The sequence below is a fragment of the Ambystoma mexicanum genome, chromosome 8 (assembly GCF_040938575.1).
Source record: "Ambystoma mexicanum isolate Mex_15411 chromosome 8, UKY_AmexF1_1, whole genome shotgun sequence".
In the NCBI taxonomy this organism is placed as follows: Eukaryota; Metazoa; Chordata; class Amphibia; order Caudata; family Ambystomatidae; genus Ambystoma; species Ambystoma mexicanum.
In genome coordinates this window covers 21527906-21546219 of record NC_090929.1, presented here as the reverse complement: position 1 = coordinate 21546219, position 18314 = coordinate 21527906, and the positions used below count along the sequence as shown (strand labels likewise).

Genomic DNA, 18314 nt, shown 5'->3' with positions numbered 1-18314 from the left:
TATGGCATTACAGACATAAAGGAACCCGCGTGCATGTGTTACATTCGATTCCTAGGCACATATGTGGCAAATCTGGATAGCATAAAGAGTGCATCTTTCTGGCCTTAGTGCCCAAATACGGACAGTAAACAACTCAAAATAGCACTTTATCGGATGTGTGCGATTGGGAAGCTAGACAGAGCTGAGCCTGCGGACACTTGATTTTCTGAGCCGATAGCACGCCCCATCACATGAGCATCTATTGGGATTCAAGCCACCACAGTTTTGAATGATACGAAAAGAAATTAACACTAGAAAATAACTGCTTGGGGCTAACGATATGAAAAATGAAAGGGATGCATATTCTGCTTAATATAACTTATTGGTGTTCCTTTTAAATGTTTTACTGTAAATATTTAAAGGTTCATTGAACTGTATAAACAACAAAAAAGAACATGCAAATAGGGAGTGAGAAAAGGGTGCCGCCACTGCCCGATGTGTACATCAATGACCCCCCTACATTACTGGGGGAATCCTAGGACTGACTGAATGGCTCCATAAAATGCTTGCTATACAGAGACAACCTGGTCCTACTAGCAGCCACCAAGAGTGGGCTCCCATACAATCATAACCTACTCCAAGAATACTGCACGACCTGGGCCCTAGAGGCGAACCCAAAAACAATACCCAATTCATAGAATTCCAGACTAGGGCAACGCAACAGCAAATAGAACTATTTCTTTATAGCACAAAGGTTTAGCAAAGCACGTGTGCAGAGCCGAAATAGAGACATTCACCCGGCAGCAGCTGTTTTTTTTAATGTTTTTATCCTGATGTCCTAATAAGGGCAGTAACCCAAACTCTCTTCGTGTCACAAGCAAAGAACAAAACACTTGAAACAATCCTTTGAACTGAACTGTGTGGAACTGGACTTTTGCTTTAATAAGGCGTGTTGTCATCCAACTCAAAGCACGCCCTTGTTTCAGCGCCTACTGACGTCCTTACAAGTTGCATGCACGAGTACCGTTCCAAGTACTGCTTGGCAGGGGCGTTGCTGGGGGGAGAGGGGCTAAGGCTAAGGGGGCTATAGCCCCTGGTCTTTTCCAGACCTAGCAACTCCCCTGCTGCTTGGCCACTGAGCCGTGGCAAGTCGGTTCTGCCCCTTTTGTTCCTCATTTTGAGAGCTCCAGGGCAGACCAAAAAAATGATTGAAGGTGGTGAGTTTTTCCATTTAACAAGCTGATTATTTTGGAATAATCGAGTCTATGTGAACCCGCTTTTATTCCTAAACATCAGGTATGCCAAACCATCTGCTCCCCCCCATGGCTCCAGCTGAACGCATTAAAGTCAGCCGTACTAGCCATAAGGCAGTTAATCTGACACCAGTCCCCTCTTATAAAGATATTCGTGGCTTTTGTTCATCTGAGCCGAACATCTCATCAAATCCTGTGGTCCCGTTAGGCAGGGACTCCTCCATGTCTTCTAACAATCATGAGACTCAACCCTGCCGCCATAGTTTGTTAATGCGCTTTAATCCTTCAGCGCCAGTCCTCCACACTATCAGATCAAACCATATTGCATTCGGCTTCGAAGTCGTTTTGTCAAGAATTGGACACCAACATGAACACAAGTGGAGGCTGCTCGGATAGCTCGAGCTATGCAAGTCAATGTGAGCCTCCCATTTCCATTTCCAGTGAACAGATGTTCCATGGACTCGTCCTCCCATTCTATTTCAGCTTCATACGCTCAGCCCACTCCACGCAAACATTCAACTTCTGTGTCTCAAAATAAAAATGTAAATAGTTCCTCGATTGAAATTACATTAACAGCCATTAACGTAACGATTAACAGCTTGTACAAATTGTCCGAGACATTGGACGAAAGAATTCACAAATTACAGAGTGGATAGCATCTGGCCTTAAACATGTCGCACTCTTAGAGGATAAATAAAGGATTCCTCGCTAATCTTACTAGACAAGCCCACTATTCCATGCTCCGTCCTGCCAATTGTTGGCAACATTCCTTCTACACGGTCAGCGTTCACCCAGATAATCCACCCGATAGTGGCTTCGTCAGGGTGCACGACGGAAGATGCTGTACTTGCCACTGTTACCATGCCTAGGACCCCTGAAAATGGGACCCCCACTATTGCCAATTCTTCTACCTCACCAGTTGAATGTATTGATGTACCTGCCTCTGTTACCATGATGTGAGCCCGGACACTACAGTCCCCCCACCAGATATCACGCCCCCCTCACCCACCCATCTCAAATGTGCCCCGATTAACGCCTGTTCCGTCAATGCCCAGGATATCCATGACCTCATCACCACGAACAACCTAGACATCCTCATGGTCACCGAAACGTGGCTGCATGAAGCCTCAGGCCCTGCGCTCTCCCTTACACTCCCACCTGGCTACACTGTCATTAGGCAAGACCGCCCCACCAAAGGTGGTGGAGTTGCAATCATAGCCAAAGACTCAATTAACATCAGAAAAAATGACAAAACTACGAACGACATCAGTGACTACCTCCAACTTAAACTCTCCACCTCCCACCACTGCACCATTACACTTCATCTGGTCTACAGGCCACCCGGCCCCATAGGAGACTTCCAATCCACTATCACTCACCTTTTGGCAGACAACCTAAAGAAATGTCTTAATGACCCCAAGGACACTGCTTCCAAAGCACTCAACTCAGCCCTTGAAACTCTGGGTTTCTCCAACACTGTCACAGAACCTACCCACTCATTGGGCAGGACACTTGACTGGATTGCTCAGCACAACTGCCCCCTAACAATCACTGGCAACTCGCCCACCCGATGGTCTGACCACCACATCATTACCTTCAACATCCCCGCCTCCACCATCCACCCCAACCCCCACCCTCTGCCTCCCGCCCTCACCAGAAGCACCCGTCTCCTCACCAAAGAAAGACTTATACCATTCCTCCAGGGTCCTGCCTTCAGACCTCCCTTCTCCAATGACCCAGAAACCCTGGCGCAAAACTACAACAAGGCTATATCGGCAGCAATCAACTCCATTGCTCTTCTCAAACCTCGGCAGTCCAAACCCACAACCAACACCTGGTTCACCCCAAACCTACTCAAACTCCGGACGGACAAACGCTCTGCCCTTGCGCGCTGGCAAACCTCCCAAGATGACAAAGACAAACTTGACTTCAAAACCCGCTCAAAGGAATACAAAGAAGCCATCATTCAAGCAAAATCCAAATCATTCGAAGCCAGAATCACCAAAGCCAATTCCAACACCAAAGAAATGTTAACCATATTCAGGGAACTTGGAACTCCTACCCCTACACCCCAGAACTTCACTAAATACAAAGCCTGGTGCGACGGCATCCAAACTGCCATGCGCAACCAACTAGACCTCCTTCAAGCCAAAATCTTGAACTCCAGACTCTCTCTGCCCCCCCTCTACTGCCGCCCCCCCCTCTCTAGATGTCTCCCCCACCTTTTCCTTCAAAACCATCCAGGAGAAAGACATTACCCTAATGAAAGGCATCAAACCCTCCAACTACAAAGGAGACCCCTGCCCTGCCACCATTATCAAAGACTGTGCTGAGTCCCTCGCCCCATTTCTCACAGCCTTTGTGAACACATCCTTCACTACAGGTATAGTACCCTCCTCCCTCAAAGAAGCATGGGTCAGGCCTCTCATAAAGAAACCCACACTTGAGCCCACCTCACCTAACAACTACAGACCCATCACTACCGTCCCCTTCCTCCTTAAAATTCTGGACAAGGCAGCCTATCTGCAAGTCCAACACTTCATCGAAGAGAACCAACTCCTAGGCCTGAGACAATCTGGGTTCCGCCCAAAACACGGAACCGAGACCGCCTTACTGGATTTAAAAAACCAGATGGATGATGCCAGAGACCTAGGCAAACCTGTCCTGCTCCTCCTCCTCGATCTCTCTGCTGCGTTTGACCTCGTGGATCACGATGTTTTATGCCACCACCTAACCTCCACTGCGCATTTTTCAGCCCATGCTAGTGCTGGGATCACTTCCTTCCTACATCGAAGGACCATGCAGGTCTTCTCTGACCTAGCTACTGCCTCACCCACCATTATGCTATGTGGGGTCCCACAAGGCTCGTGCCTCTCCCACCCTCTACAATATATTCACTCGCCCCCTCTTTCTCATCCTTGATGCCATGGGGATCTCCTACACTAATTACGCGGACGACACGCAGATCCTCATCACCCTGACAGGCGACTATGACACTGACTCCAAGACCCTCAACACCATCTACAACACAATCCAAACCTAGATGGTGGCCAACAGCCTCTGTCTCAATTCAGACAAAACTGAACTCCAGCTTGTAGGCTCCCCCGACACCCTAAAAAAACTCAGTTCTCCCACTTTACCATTGACTCTATCATAATTCCAGTATCTGAGTCAGTGAAAACCCTAGGCGTTTACCTGGACTCCAATCTGTCCATGACCAGACAGGTGAACGCCATTGCCTCCTCAGCTGCCTACCAGGCCAAACTCCTCAATGCAGTTAGACCCTACCTCTCAAGCGACACCTGCACAAACATAGCTAGGGCTATCACAGGATCACGGCTGGACCACTGCAATGTCCTCTTCCTAGGGACCTCCACAAAAAACCTTGAGAAACTGCAAGTCATTAAAAACAACGCCCTCCGCGCAGCACAAGGCATCTCCAAAAGAGAGCATATATCTACTGCCAGAAGAGCCTCCCACTGGCTCCCTATAAAAGAGGATCATCTTCAAAACCTTGACCCTCACCCACAAATGCATCCACTCTGCAGCACCAGCAGACCTATCGCAAAGGATCCACCCGGCCATGTCTTCAAGACCAACCAGGACCCCCTACACCCACCTACTCACTGTACCCAGGGTAAAAAAAAGCAAGAGCAGGGGGTGCCAGCTTCCCCTACCTTGCGGCCCTACACTGGAATGCCCTCCCCACTGCCCTGCGAGCTGAACCTTCTCTGACCACCTTCCACAAAACCTTGAAAACCACCCTGTTTGCTTGATTCTCTACCGTCTCTCATGTACACCCGCCATATGTATTACTGACCTGTGTACGCCTCTATGCATATTATGTGTTACGCCTATGTACCCAATCTGTAATTTATGCATAATGTAACTAAGTTGTCTGCAAGTAACAGCGCCACAATGCCCTTGGGCTGCCTGCGCGCTATACAAATGTAAAAAATAAAAATAAATAAAATGCACCACACGAATCATGGTGCAGCATTGATGCTGTTGAACCGACGCCGCAATTGGTCCCAACAGAACCTCAGCTAGAGGCGGTGATCAGGTAGAACTCACAAGGGGCATCATGCAAGTTTTAAAAAGAAATCAAAACAGCACTTACCGCAGGAAAAAAAAAGTTCAAAAATGCTGTGCCTGCACAACACCTTTTTTTCGTGCCGCCAAAGCCACAAACCCAGCTGCTTCTGTAGGTCTCGCACTGATTTCTCAGGTACTAAACTGAGAACTGCTTGACAAACCTCCCACCCAACCATTACAAGCTTTGCCGCCGCAACATGTACCTTTGAATGAGCTCATCCAGGCCACCAAACATGCTGATAATCAAACTCTTCTTAATACAGCACCTTTCACCAGTACAAATCCGCCTTTGCAGGATAGGCCATTGATACTTAAAACAGCAGCGTGTAAGGAGCCAGCCCAGGTACACACGATTGACCTATTAAAAAAAGCTCGAGACATTTACTTAGGAAGCCGACTTCAAGCATTATTACCCAAGGCCCCGACACAACTACCGAATTCAGATACCCAAGTGCCCCCGCTGATGCATTCTAAGACGTCAGTGCTGACCCCGGACTTAGGGTTGTAGCGAATGTCCACTCACTCGCAGCTGAGTGCGCTGGTGGGCTGCCATTCATCACAGACCATTTCATATCGGCCAAACAAAGCCGCACATGTTGATCAAGAACTATTAGACCATAAAATCCACTATTCTGTGAATAACCATCATGCTCGCTTTCACACCTTAATAATGAAGTGCCGAGAAGCACCCTTTCCTAAATATGACCTGAACAGAAAGTGTGCTAAACATCTTTAATGAGCTGCTCGATCTGGAGGACATCTCCTCATCAGACATAGATCAGGTGGAATTCATATCTGAATACACCTGCTCTATTGTCGGATTATGGATTCCTTCGGGCGTGGTCCTAAATACCATCTGGAAATCTAAGATCCTGACCGCCAGCATTACAGAGATATTTGTGCAAACAGGACTCCACCTTGTGTTACTTGTGACCACTTGCACGCTGCACCCGCGTACCTTTCTGCTCTTCCTCGCTTAACGACAGCGTAACCACTAAACCATGTTATATCCAATTCTTTTACTTTGGCTAGTTGGAATACCCGAGGGTACGCACACTTAAAACACTTGTGGACAATCACATAGATGCATTTGACATTTTGGTAGTTCAGGAAACCTGGTTAAAAGCAATGCCATTATGGGACGATCATGAAATGTGCCTACTTCCAGCCAAGGCTGCGATGAAGGGAAGACCAACGTCTGGCTTTTTGGTCGCGGTTAAAACAAGCTCTGGGGCGTCTGTGCAACCATGGGCCTCCCTTAGTAACTTCTTACAACTAGTCAAGATTGTGGTAAATCATCAGACCATTGCCCTATTAAACCTTTACCGCAATCCGGCTGGCATACCAGACGACACCTTTTATCAAGCTCCCACTGATTTATTAGATGTGATATGTATGGCCTGCAATATTACTACAACTATTATAGTAGGCAACCTAGACTTCGACTGCATACACACCAAGGTTTGTTCAAAGTAATCTAACGCCGTGAGATAGCAAACCTTCATGGCGGATAGGAACTTTAGAACGGCAAATGGAGCTTTTGCAGGAGATGTACCGCCCCAATACACTTGGCAAAGGGCTCTTCAGCTAGTATTATCGAATACATTTATGTAGATGCGACATTTTTCCTCGATCATTGAAAGATTTGAAATCATCCCTCAACCCCATAGCTCTCATAACTGGTTATCACTTCGATGGTCATGGTCACGTAACACAGCCCAATCAGTGAGACAATGGTCAAAGCAATCCTCAATTGATAATGCCAAAATTCGTTTTAGGTGGTCAGAATCTAATCTACATAGGTTGAATAGTGCGCTTAGCGGTTATTTAACCAAGGGTGCTCCGATGCAATACACATGCCTTGTCTCTGTTCAAAAAAGCGATTATGACAACAAGACCAACTGCTTTCAACCATAGACATTCATATGATCAAGCACTTAGATCCAGGAGGGCGGAATACAGGAGGGAGAGAAAATCAATTCTAACATCTTTGATACCTGATCAAGCAAGGGCACTTAAATCAGCAAAGTGCAAATATCACAATTGGATCAGAGCAAGAAAAGCGCTATTGTTTCAAAAGGAAAGCCAATCTATGCTCATAGCGTTGGCCAATAAAAACATTGCCGAATCCTGGACATTGTTAAATAATTGCACCCATGCCAAGCAGCTTAGTGTGCAGTCCAATGGTGTGCAAGAGCATCAGTGGTTACAGCATTTCTCTAAACTCTATGCTGACCCACACTAACTATAGATATGACCAACACTCCACCTCCCCCTGGCTGGTAGAATGCTCGGTAAACACATCAAGAAATACAGCTCATCACGAGCAGCTAGCCCCGATGGGTTACATAATGCGATGCTTAAGGCTCACTCCTATCAATGGCCAATTAGCTTACATAAAATATTTCAACATATTTTGTTAAACCGTGTCATTCCGGTCTCATGGTGTACATCATTATATCGTACCCATATTCAAAAAGGGTGATCGATCTGCACCCCATAATTATAGACCAAATGCGTTGCTTGACGCTCCTGGGAAGATCTTTGGCCGGCTGATACTGCATGACTTCAATGCTTGGTCTTTATCCCATCAGAAACGTGACCCGAATCAATCAGGGTTTGTTGCAGGCATGGGCACGGCAGTGAATCTGTCCTGCCTCTATGCAATAAAAGCCCAGTCACATGCCTCATAACAACCCATCTACTTCGCCTTTGTAGACTTTCATTCGGCCTTCGACTCGGTTTCCCAGAGTCGTTCTCATGTTGAAATTACTTAGAGCTGGGTGCCCTTCCCCATTAAGCGATATCATTCACGCTTTTCTTTCAAATATGTCCATCCAGATTCGCCTGTCCATGGAGGGATTGCTTTCATCATCGATCCGAACATCCCGAGAGCAAGGGTGCATCCTTGCTTCAGCCCCATTTAACTTCTTCATACATGATGTTCAACAGGTTTTTGAGGACGTTATCTCGGATTCTTCCAAGATTAGTGGCACATCTATAAAAGGCATTATTATATGCAGATGGCCTTGTGCTCATCTCTAAAACGCCCATGGGCCTACAGAACCTATCGACTGCTTTTGATACATTGCTCAAAATGAACTGAAAATTAACACTATGAAAACACAGATCATAACTTACCAAATGGGGGTGTGGCTTGGGCAGCCATGCAATAGACTGCTCTTTTTCGGTGCTCCTGGATCCGGCAATTGATCCGTGTAATTGCATATTTCCAGCCTGTCAATTTCAATGAGAAAGTTGGCAAGAATCAATGCGAATGGGAGCCGAGACAGATGCATTGTCTTTCGAGCAGATCGACTGCCGAGGAAAAAAGTTATGAAACATTGTAGCCTCCAGCAGTGAAAGAAAGGCTGATGACAAGATGGCGGCGAAGAACGAACAAAGGAGCTTCCAGGAGCCAGCATTGCGCCTGCCACGATAAGCACTGCAGCAGTGGAGGAGCGTGTCTGTTTGGGAGCTGAGGAAAACCAGTGCATATATTAGAGGGACGAAGTGCGGGAACACCTGGACTGAGGCGAAAGTGAAGGACCCCCCTGCGGGCGCTGACAAACCCAATCCCAGCGCAAGCGCGTGCACACGCTGTGCTGCGAAGTCCGGGGCCCCCTGAGAAATGAATACCAAGTGCCCGGAAGGAAGGCTGATACGGCTGGAATAGACGCTGCATTATAGAAGCAGAGAGGCAGCCGTGTATTACGAAGCAGAGCAGACACGTATAACGAGGGACGTGCGGCCAAGCAGAAGACCAGATGCACTGCGCAGGAGGCATGGACGTACATCGGAGGGCTGGCTGAGGCAAAGTGAAAGCTGACTTTCTATGGACGGCGGTGTATTTCACCTGACCGAGGGCTTCTGATTGGGACCGTCTACCCCCGCACGGCATGACCTGAATGACCCTTTCAGCCCAAGATCACATACGTTGCATGGAAGACAAGCTCATGTAAACAAATAAAGTGCAGGAGCGCCCGGACCGAGGCGATCGGAAAGGAGCACCCCGTGGATGCCAGAGGGTTTAATCCCAACGTAAGCACGTGCACAGGCTGTACAAAGCATTTTGGAGCTACCCTAGACACGGATGCCAGGGGCCTGGAGAGAAGGCTGACACGGCCGGCGCAGCCGCTATACTAAATAAAGTGGACCCGGAGGCAGAGGGACAGCCGCGTATTACGCCCAGGGCAGGCACATAGGAGAATGAACGTGTGGCTGTGTTGCTGAAAAGGCGCAGGTGTGTAATTAAGGGCTGGCTGAGGCAACAAGAAGTCAATCTCACACAATACTATGCACGAACTCCACAGAGCCCGGATGCGGAGTATAGCGGAAAAGTGGATTTGAGTAAAATCTATGTTGCCCAGCCCAACAGCAGTGCCGGTAGGTGGAGACGGTACCAATGAGACCTGGGGAGAAGAGGCATAGCCCCAGGTGTACATGGGCATGAATCCATTAATGCAAATGACAGCGCAGGGTACAGGCAAGCAAGTACCTGGTGTAGTGAGGCAGTGACCCCCCCAGAGGGCAACACGGAAATAGAGGTGGGACATACCACACAAAACCCTCAGACAGGTGAAAGGCTGCGGAAGACCACAGACCGGAGCGCGGCTGGTGCATCAGACCCGAGAGTCAATAACAAGACGGAAATGTCGGTGAGAGGGGGCAAGGGCAAGCAGCCCACAATGGACATTTTTGCTAAACCACAGCAGTCTCCCACCACCCCAACACAAAGTGTGGCTACGGCATCCGCAGGAACGGCTAAATCAAGTGAAAACCAAATGATCTTAACAGCCATAACGGAACTGAAAGCCTTGTGGGGGACGGCGATGGCAGAACTAAGGACTGCACTAGAAACGAAAATAGATGCGGTAGGAGTGGACATCAATCTATTGAGGCAAGACGTGAGAGCACTGACGGAGAGGACCAGCGGCCTGGAGAGTGCTGTGAAAATCACAGAAACTAGCACGGATAACACCAAGGCAGTCCACATACTGAAGCAGCAGGTAGCCAACCTGGAAAATCGAGCAGAGGAGGCAGTAGGAAGAGCGAGACGCAACAATATACGCGTGGTCGGTCTGCTGGAGGGGGAAGAAAGCCAAGACCCCACGAATTATGTGGAAAACATGATCATACAAGAGATAAGAGCAAATAAGCTCTCCCAAGGGTTTGCGGTTGAACGTGCGCACAGGGCCTTGATGAGGAAGCCGAAACCTGGAGCCCCTCTGAGAGCATTTATAGCGAAGATCCTGAACTACAGGGACAGGGAAAATATTTTAGAGTTCTTCAGGAAAAGAGGGACGAAAGAGCGTCTGCGACCATGACAGAATATCCTGACTACACTATGCTAGTCCAGAGACAACGCTATAGCTACGTAGCGATTAAGAGAAAATTGCGCACGGCCGGATTTAAATACATGTTGCTGTACCCTGCAAAACAAAGATTTTCCACAAAGACAGAACGCATCTTTTTGACACCCCGGAAGATGCAGCAACGTGGCTGGACGAACACGGCTGTCCGGAGCAGGACGACGAGCAGGGTTGAGAGGGATACGATAGGTGACCTAGTAGCTGTGCATGTTAAGAGAAAGGCGTGGGGTAATGGGTTACGGTACTATGAGACATTTGAACAAGCTGGACTGGAATATAGAATGTGTAATGTATGAAGGAGAGTGGAAGGTGCGATTAGCCAGATTTTTTAATAAGGAGCAAAGGGACGGAGACAGCCTACCACCGGGAGGTCAGATTAGGAGGACCGCCACTAGGGCAACATCTCCCTGCTGAGCTGCAAGTAAGGTAACTGCCGGAAAGGGCTAGATGCGGGGGTGCCTGAGATCCAGGGATGGGGCTGGGCAACAGTTGGGGAAGAATTGGGGAGTGCGACGGGAGGAGGGTGGGAGAGAGTGGCGTGTTTGGGGAAGAGTTAGTAGTTAGGAGAAGTTTGTATTGGGGAACAAGCCTACATGAAAAAAGGGAAGAACTGAGACCCGACAGACCTGGCGGGCACTTGTGGAGGGTGGAGCGAGACCCGGATATGCTATGAGAGACCTTAAAGTAGTTACCTGGAATGTGAGAGGGCTCAATAGCTACTTAAGGAAATGAGGTTATGATGTACCTGTGCAGGCAGAAAATAGACATAGCTTTGCTGCAAGAGACTCACCTAACGCAGGAAAAACTGGAAGTGGTTCAGAAGTGGATAGGGACTGTTGTGGGTGCAACATACTCGGCTTATGCTAGAGGAGTAATCACCTGGGTGGAACCACATGTACCGTTTCAGCTATTGCACTCTGCAGTTGAACCAGACGGGAGGATGGTAATATTAAAAAGGGATTGGTGGAAACCAAGGAGATGTATCAAATACATATGACCCGAATCAGGATACAGCGGCATGCTACAGAACCCTATATTGCAAACTCAGCGTTAGCCTGGAAGGGGCAGTGATTTCTGGAGGGGACTTTAATTGCGTACTAAACCCAAAAATAGATAGATCAGACTAAAATAGATAGACCGACCCCAGCAGCCAAGATACTGCAACAAACTTTGGGTTAGAGGATGCATGGAGATCTCATTATCCGCAAGATTGACAATACTCGCATGTTTCTGCCCCCCAGAACCTATACACCAGATTGGATTATGTGTTTGTCACGCATGAAATGATGACAGAAATAGTGCAGACAGAATATAAAGCGAGGGTCCCATCGGACCACTCGCCGCTGGTACTGATATGGCAATATCGACCTCCCAGAGCGAAAATACCGACATGGTGCCTCCGAGCAGAAGCGCTGAAGGACAACATTTTCAGGGAGGACACGAAAGAGAAAATAATAAGCTATTTTGAGACCAATGCAGGCAGTGTGGAGTCAGCAGGTGTTCTCTGGGAAGCTTTTAAGTTACAAGGAGGGATTTTGGCAGAACTACAAGAAGCGAAAACAGAGTTAGAAAAGGCACTGAAAAGGGGAGGTAGCACCATAGACGATAATGAAGTAATACTAGGCTGCAGCAGAAATGCGCGGGATATTGGGAAAGGCTGTGCAATTTGAACTATAAAAAATACATAGAGACAGCATGCAGGGGGAGATAAACCAGGGAGAGGTCTGGCATGGTTCTACAAAAGCGAGACCCCCAGACTGGTAATCAGGACGATAGCGAAAGAGGATGGAAGTACAGCAGACACCCAAGAGGAAGTGAATCTAGAATGTGCAGACTATTACCGCATCTTGTATGGGTATGTGGAGGAAAGTGATAGCAAGGAAAAAGGTGAAATTCTGGAGGATATAGGATTGCCGCAGATTAGCGCTTGAAGAGCGTGAGGAGCTAGACGCACCAATCACTTTAGAGGAACTGGAAGAAGTGGTGAGGCAGCTACCCACTAGTAAGACCCCGGGACCGATGGACTCCCTAGTGAATTTTATAAAATGTATTAAAATGAGGTACTCCCACCACTTTTAGATATGCTCAGCGAAGCATACGAAGTCGGAAGGCTACCAGAGTCCCTGAGAGAAGCGATCATCATACCGCTTCCCAAACCTAACAAGTCCAGCTGTGAGTGCGTCTCCTACAGACCCCTGTCGATGCTGAATGAGGACAGTAAAATACTGACAGCGGCCCTGGCAAATAGAATGAGGAGAGTCATTACTAAATTAATACACCCCGACCAAACTGGTTATGTCCTTAACAGGAATATACCCAACAATCTTGGGCGACTCCACTGAGTCATTGAATATGCCAACGAAGTGACAAGTGAGATGGCAATAGTGTCGCTGGATGCAATAAAGGCCTTTGACTCGGTCAAATGGCCATGGTTGATTGCTACTCTGACAAATTATGGAATAGGGCCAGGGTATCTTAAATGGGCCAAATTATTATATTGTGAACCGCTGGCCAGAGTGAAGACAGGTACAGTTATATCGCAGAGGTGGCAACTTAGTAGAGGCACCAGACAGGGATGTCCGTGGTCCCCTATGTTGTATATCCTGGCCTTAGAACCATTGGCAATATACCTGAAGCAGCAGTATGACAATAGGCATTGTTATAAAGGGGGAATCTAATTTAATTTCCTTGTATGCTGATGATATGTTGTTGTATCTGCGCTACCCTGAAGAAAACCTCCAATATGTCTCGGAAGTGATGGACTGTTGCACTACTTCAGGAATATCCCATACCCGATACCTAGGCAATTCTTTGTTAAATTGAGCAGTATATGCAGGGAATTCCTCTGACAAGGGACGAGGAACAGGGTGGCCCTTTGGAAGCTGCAAAACACACACGAGAAAGGGGGCATAAAACTACCAAACTATGAGATCTATTACATAGCAAGCCAGCTTCAGTACGTGGCTAAATGGCTTTCTGAGGAGCCAGCCTCTGAATCCAGGTTGTTCCAAATGGATTGTGCTCCATTTTTCCTTAGAGAAATGATGTGGTTGCCTAAATCGGATATGGAAGGGCGCCCGAGAATGATGGCACTTGGGTGGGAAATATGGCAGAGAGCTTGCAAGATGGTGGATGACCCGTCCCTGTGCATCTAAGCAACTAAAACGAATGATCAGAAAGCATTGGGAGCCCGTGGGGATAGCGACTTTGATGGCCTGGAAACAACTAATCGCTGAATTATTTGGGCCAATGCATGACGGGGCTAGTGACCAGGACCCCCCAGAAACAATCGATATGGAATCCCTATTGCTTGACAAAGAAACAGAATAGGAAGGAAAGTAGGCTGGGGGGGGCGAAACAGTGGATAGAGATAAAGTGATGTGTATTAACATTATTATGTGCACTGTAAGTTTGGTTTTGTGTTGGTTGTTGAAAATTAATTTTAAAAAAATCATAACTTACCAAATAGATCGGCTCTAGGTCAAATGTTATGGTCTATTAATATAAAATTGGAAGTGGTCCCCAGTTGCATGTATTTAGGGATGGTTTTAAGTTTAGTTAACTCGATGCCATTTGGGAGCCATTGAGCGAAAGCTACTGTCAGCCATATCGCAAACTAAGATTCTATTATCGAGATATGGTAAATCCTCTATAGAATCTGCACTAGCATACTGGAACCTAAAAGTTACCCAGTGTCTGCTGTATGGATTGGAGACGATAGCGATTTTGCCCAACAAATAATTCTGGCAACATCCTCCAACTTCCTCAGTGTATTCCAGGAGCTTGGCTGCGCTAGGAACTGGGACTGGTTTCGCTCAATGCACTCTATCATTGGCGCCTTTGTGCTTTATTTAGAAAATGTCTTATTTCCACGAACATGAATGTTATGTTGAAAGTTTTCACATCCCAACACCTATTTGTACAAGCGTGGACAAAGGGCATCTAGCGACTTCTCGCCCTGGCTGATGTTTCTATTGAAGCACTTGTCTCTAATCCAGACTAAGCTAAATGGAAAATATCTCAACTAGACTGGATTGAGACAAGAAATTATTGTTTGAAATATAAACACTTCGCTTGCAATCCATTCGGAGACAAGAAATTGCGTCATCAGGAATGCTATCTCTGCAAATCACCTTGTTCATGGGTTCGTACATCTATTCAACGCCTTTGCTTCAATCTGTGGCCTGCTTGAGATTTGCTGGCGACACGCAAGTTCACCTCCATAGAGCATCATGTGTGTCGTTTCTGTCAGGACTGACTGTGTAAAGAGACTCTTGAACATTTGATCTCGCTTTGTCCAGCATTAACTTGGTTGCGTCTGAAGCAGTTTGCAAAATGCTGCTCCCATCTTGGTTACATAAACAAAGAGGAGGTGGGAAGTTATTCTACGTACATCTTCCACTCCAATTCACATTGCAACAGCTACATTTTTAGAAGCCTTCGTTTTAGATTCTTGTGAGTTGTAACGCTATTATAACAGCTAAAATTGGATCAAATATCTTATATCATGTGAACATGATTGCCATGTGTTGCTTGTTTTATTGTACGCACACTTTTTGCTACTTTTTCTGTAAAATATATAAAATATATTAAAAAGTTGATTTAATCCAGCTGAATCAATAAAATAAAAAATCCTTAGAACATTACAGGACTGGGGTCGTTCAGCAGCAGTGCACTGCACACCACCGCCACAGCCACCACAGGACACCTAGAAGAGGGAATACACAACGTACCGCCGGGAGCACAACAAGCGAGCACCACACAGGCCATTGGGGCAACACTTTAAACTTGCAGATTACCTCATTATATACAGTACAAACAAGCATAAGCTGGAAATCGAGACTGACCAACAGCACAAACAGGAAGACAGAATCAGAAGTAGAAAATAAGACACTTTCCTGTGCCTTCCTCCATACAAGACACAGGGGCTTTTGCAAGACTAATGAAGTCTGGGCAGGAGCAGCTCGACTGCATCCTGGGACAGGGACCTGAATGAGGAGAGAAAACAGCAGCAACCTGTGTTAACGCAGCCAGAGAAGGCAACATGTAGAAACAGCTGGAACCCAAAGCCATCGCCACTGGAGGGGATGTGACGTGCATGCAGCCCGTCACCACTGGAGGGAATGGGACATGCAATGTATGCAGCCCGTCACCACTGGAGGGGAATGGGACATGCAATGTATGCAGCCCGTCACCACTGGAGGGGATGGGAGGTGTATGCAGCCCGTCACCAATGGAGGGGAATGGGACATGTAATGTATGCAGCCCATCACCACTGGAGGGGAATGGGACATGTAATGTATGCAGCCCATCACCACTGGAGGGGGAATGGGACATGTAATGTATGCAGCCCATCACCACTGGAGGGGAATGGGACATGTAATGTATGCAGCCCATCACCACTGGAGGGGGAATGGGACATGTAATGTATGCAGCCCATCACCACTGGAGGGGGAATGGGACATGTAATGCATGCAGCCCATCACCACTGGAGGGGGAATGGGACATGTAATGCATGCAACCCCTCCCCACTGGAGGGAACGGGGACGTGCATGCAGCCCCTCCCCACTGGAGGGAACGGGGACGTGCATGCAGCCCCTCCCCACTGGAGGGAACGGGGACGTGCATGCAGCCCCTCCCCACTGGAGGGAACGGGGACGTGCATGCAGCCCCTCCCCACTGGAGGGAACGGGGACGTGCATGCAGCCCCTCATGCATGCAGCCCCTCCCCACTGGAGGGAACGGGGACATGCATGCAGCCCCTCCCCACTGGAGGGAACGGGGACATGCATGCAGCCCCTCCCCACTGGAGGGAATGGGGACATGCATGCAGCCCCTCCCCACTGGAGGGACCGGGGACGTGCATGCAGCCCCTCCCCACTGGAGGGACCGGGGACGTGCATGCAGCCCCTCATGCATGCAGCCCCTCCCCACTGGAGGGAACGGGGACATGCATGCAGCCCCTCCCCACTGGAGGGAACGGGGACATGCATGCAGCCCCTCCCCACTGGAGGGAACGGGGACATGCATGCAGCCCCTCCCCACTGGAGGGAATGGGGACATGCATGCAGCCCCTCCCCACTGGAGGGAACGGGGACGTGCATGCAGCCCCTGTAGTTCCTTTGACAACATGAGTGCAACGTGTCAAGCCAATAAAGTCACCTGCAACCAACCCTCCCAGGACACACAAGCACGCCTCCAAGACCGGTCACCCCACCCCAGGGAATGACAGCTGTGCGGCCCCTCTTCTGACCCTAATGTCCGGCTCGCCCCCAAGCTATCAAGCGGCCGGGGTCTTCTAAGCGCTGTTAGTGGCTTCTAGGCGCCAGCCACCCACGCTCGGAGCCCCCGGGCCCCGGACCTCTCTCCAGGCCTCACCTCCTCCCGCTGCAGCCAGTCGCGGTCATACTGCAGGCGGCCCTTGGTGGACAGGCGCAGCGCCTCCAGCGTCTCCCAGCGACGCCCAGTCGCCATCTCCCAGCCGGTTACACAGGGCCGCTGACAGCGAGGACGGACGTCGGCTCCCCTCGCAGGGCGTACACAGGGAAAAGGGACGGGCCGGCCGCCCGCACAAGTGCCATAAAAAGCGAGGACGGACCACGAACAGAGACAAGGAACAGGCTGCCAGCCCAAGTGCCACAAAAAGCGAGGACGCACCATGAACAGAGAGAAGGGACGGGCCGCCCGCCCAAGTGGCATAAAAAGCAAGGACGGACCATGAACAGAGAGATGGGACGCCATGCCGCCCGCTCATGTGGCATGAAAATTCAGATTTTCCACACATTCGTTACAGAAAGTCATAATTCTATTAAAGACACGGAGGCGAAGGATTATGCTTACTCTTCAACTTTACTGTTCAGCAGCAAAGAAAAACATTTCCAAAGAACATGAATACAAATTTATAAAAACTACAATAACCATGTTTTTTGAACATTTGTAGTTCATTTCTATTGGTCTCCAACTGACCACGTGACCATTTCTAACCCAATAAAACAGTCCTCAATGAACAAATACTCCTGTCCTCTTTCCCTTCTTCCTCTTTCTTTGACTCTGCGAGGATGAGTTCTGTATGTCTTTGATATTCTCTTCCATTCTCAATTTCCCATCTGTTTGCCATCTGACATCGTCCCTAGAGAAAAACATAATTTATAACAGTGACTATAATTGAGTACAGGGTGGGTCAATCGTATAATACCACATCTAGTAATAACTTGTATAAACATTGAACATTAGCAACATCATCATATTCATTATACCTCTTAAACGATTTTTTGCATAATGATATCAGAAACATGTTATGTAAACATCTCATTCTTACGATTGATCGGGTGGGATAATCCTTCGCCTCCGTGTCTTTAATAGAATTATGACTTTCTGTAACGAATGTGTGGAAAATCTGAATTCTATGTCAAGACCGGAGGCTCTGATTATGCTTGTTCAAAGCTTACTTACCACTAACGATGTTGCACTTTCTAAAGGTTTAAAATAGAAAGTCTTAAAAATCGATTCATTCGACCAATCCGCCGATTTCATGATGTCTTCTACTCTAGCCCCTATGTTATATGCCTTAGTAGCTATCGCTCCTCTGACTGAATGAGCGCCATATTTCTCAATA

At 48.0% G+C, this 18314-nt stretch overlaps 1 protein-coding gene across 2 annotated transcripts in view; it reads right to left on the bottom strand.

Moving 5' to 3' along the window:
• The window catches only part of GLE1 (GLE1 RNA export mediator), a 570581-nt gene extending 553271 nt beyond the window's left edge, over window positions 1–17310 (bottom strand). Inside the window, exon 1 of one of the 2 annotated variants that reach the window (XM_069609167.1) lies at window positions 17078–17310. In XM_069609167.1, coding sequence (XP_069465268.1) covers window positions 17078–17173 — 96 coding nt within the window. In that variant the 5' untranslated portion in view covers window positions 17174–17310. The remainder of the gene's footprint in view (window positions 1–17077) is intronic. The other variant, XM_069609166.1, reaches the window with a different exon arrangement.
• Between the last annotated feature and the right edge of the window lie 1004 nt (window positions 17311–18314).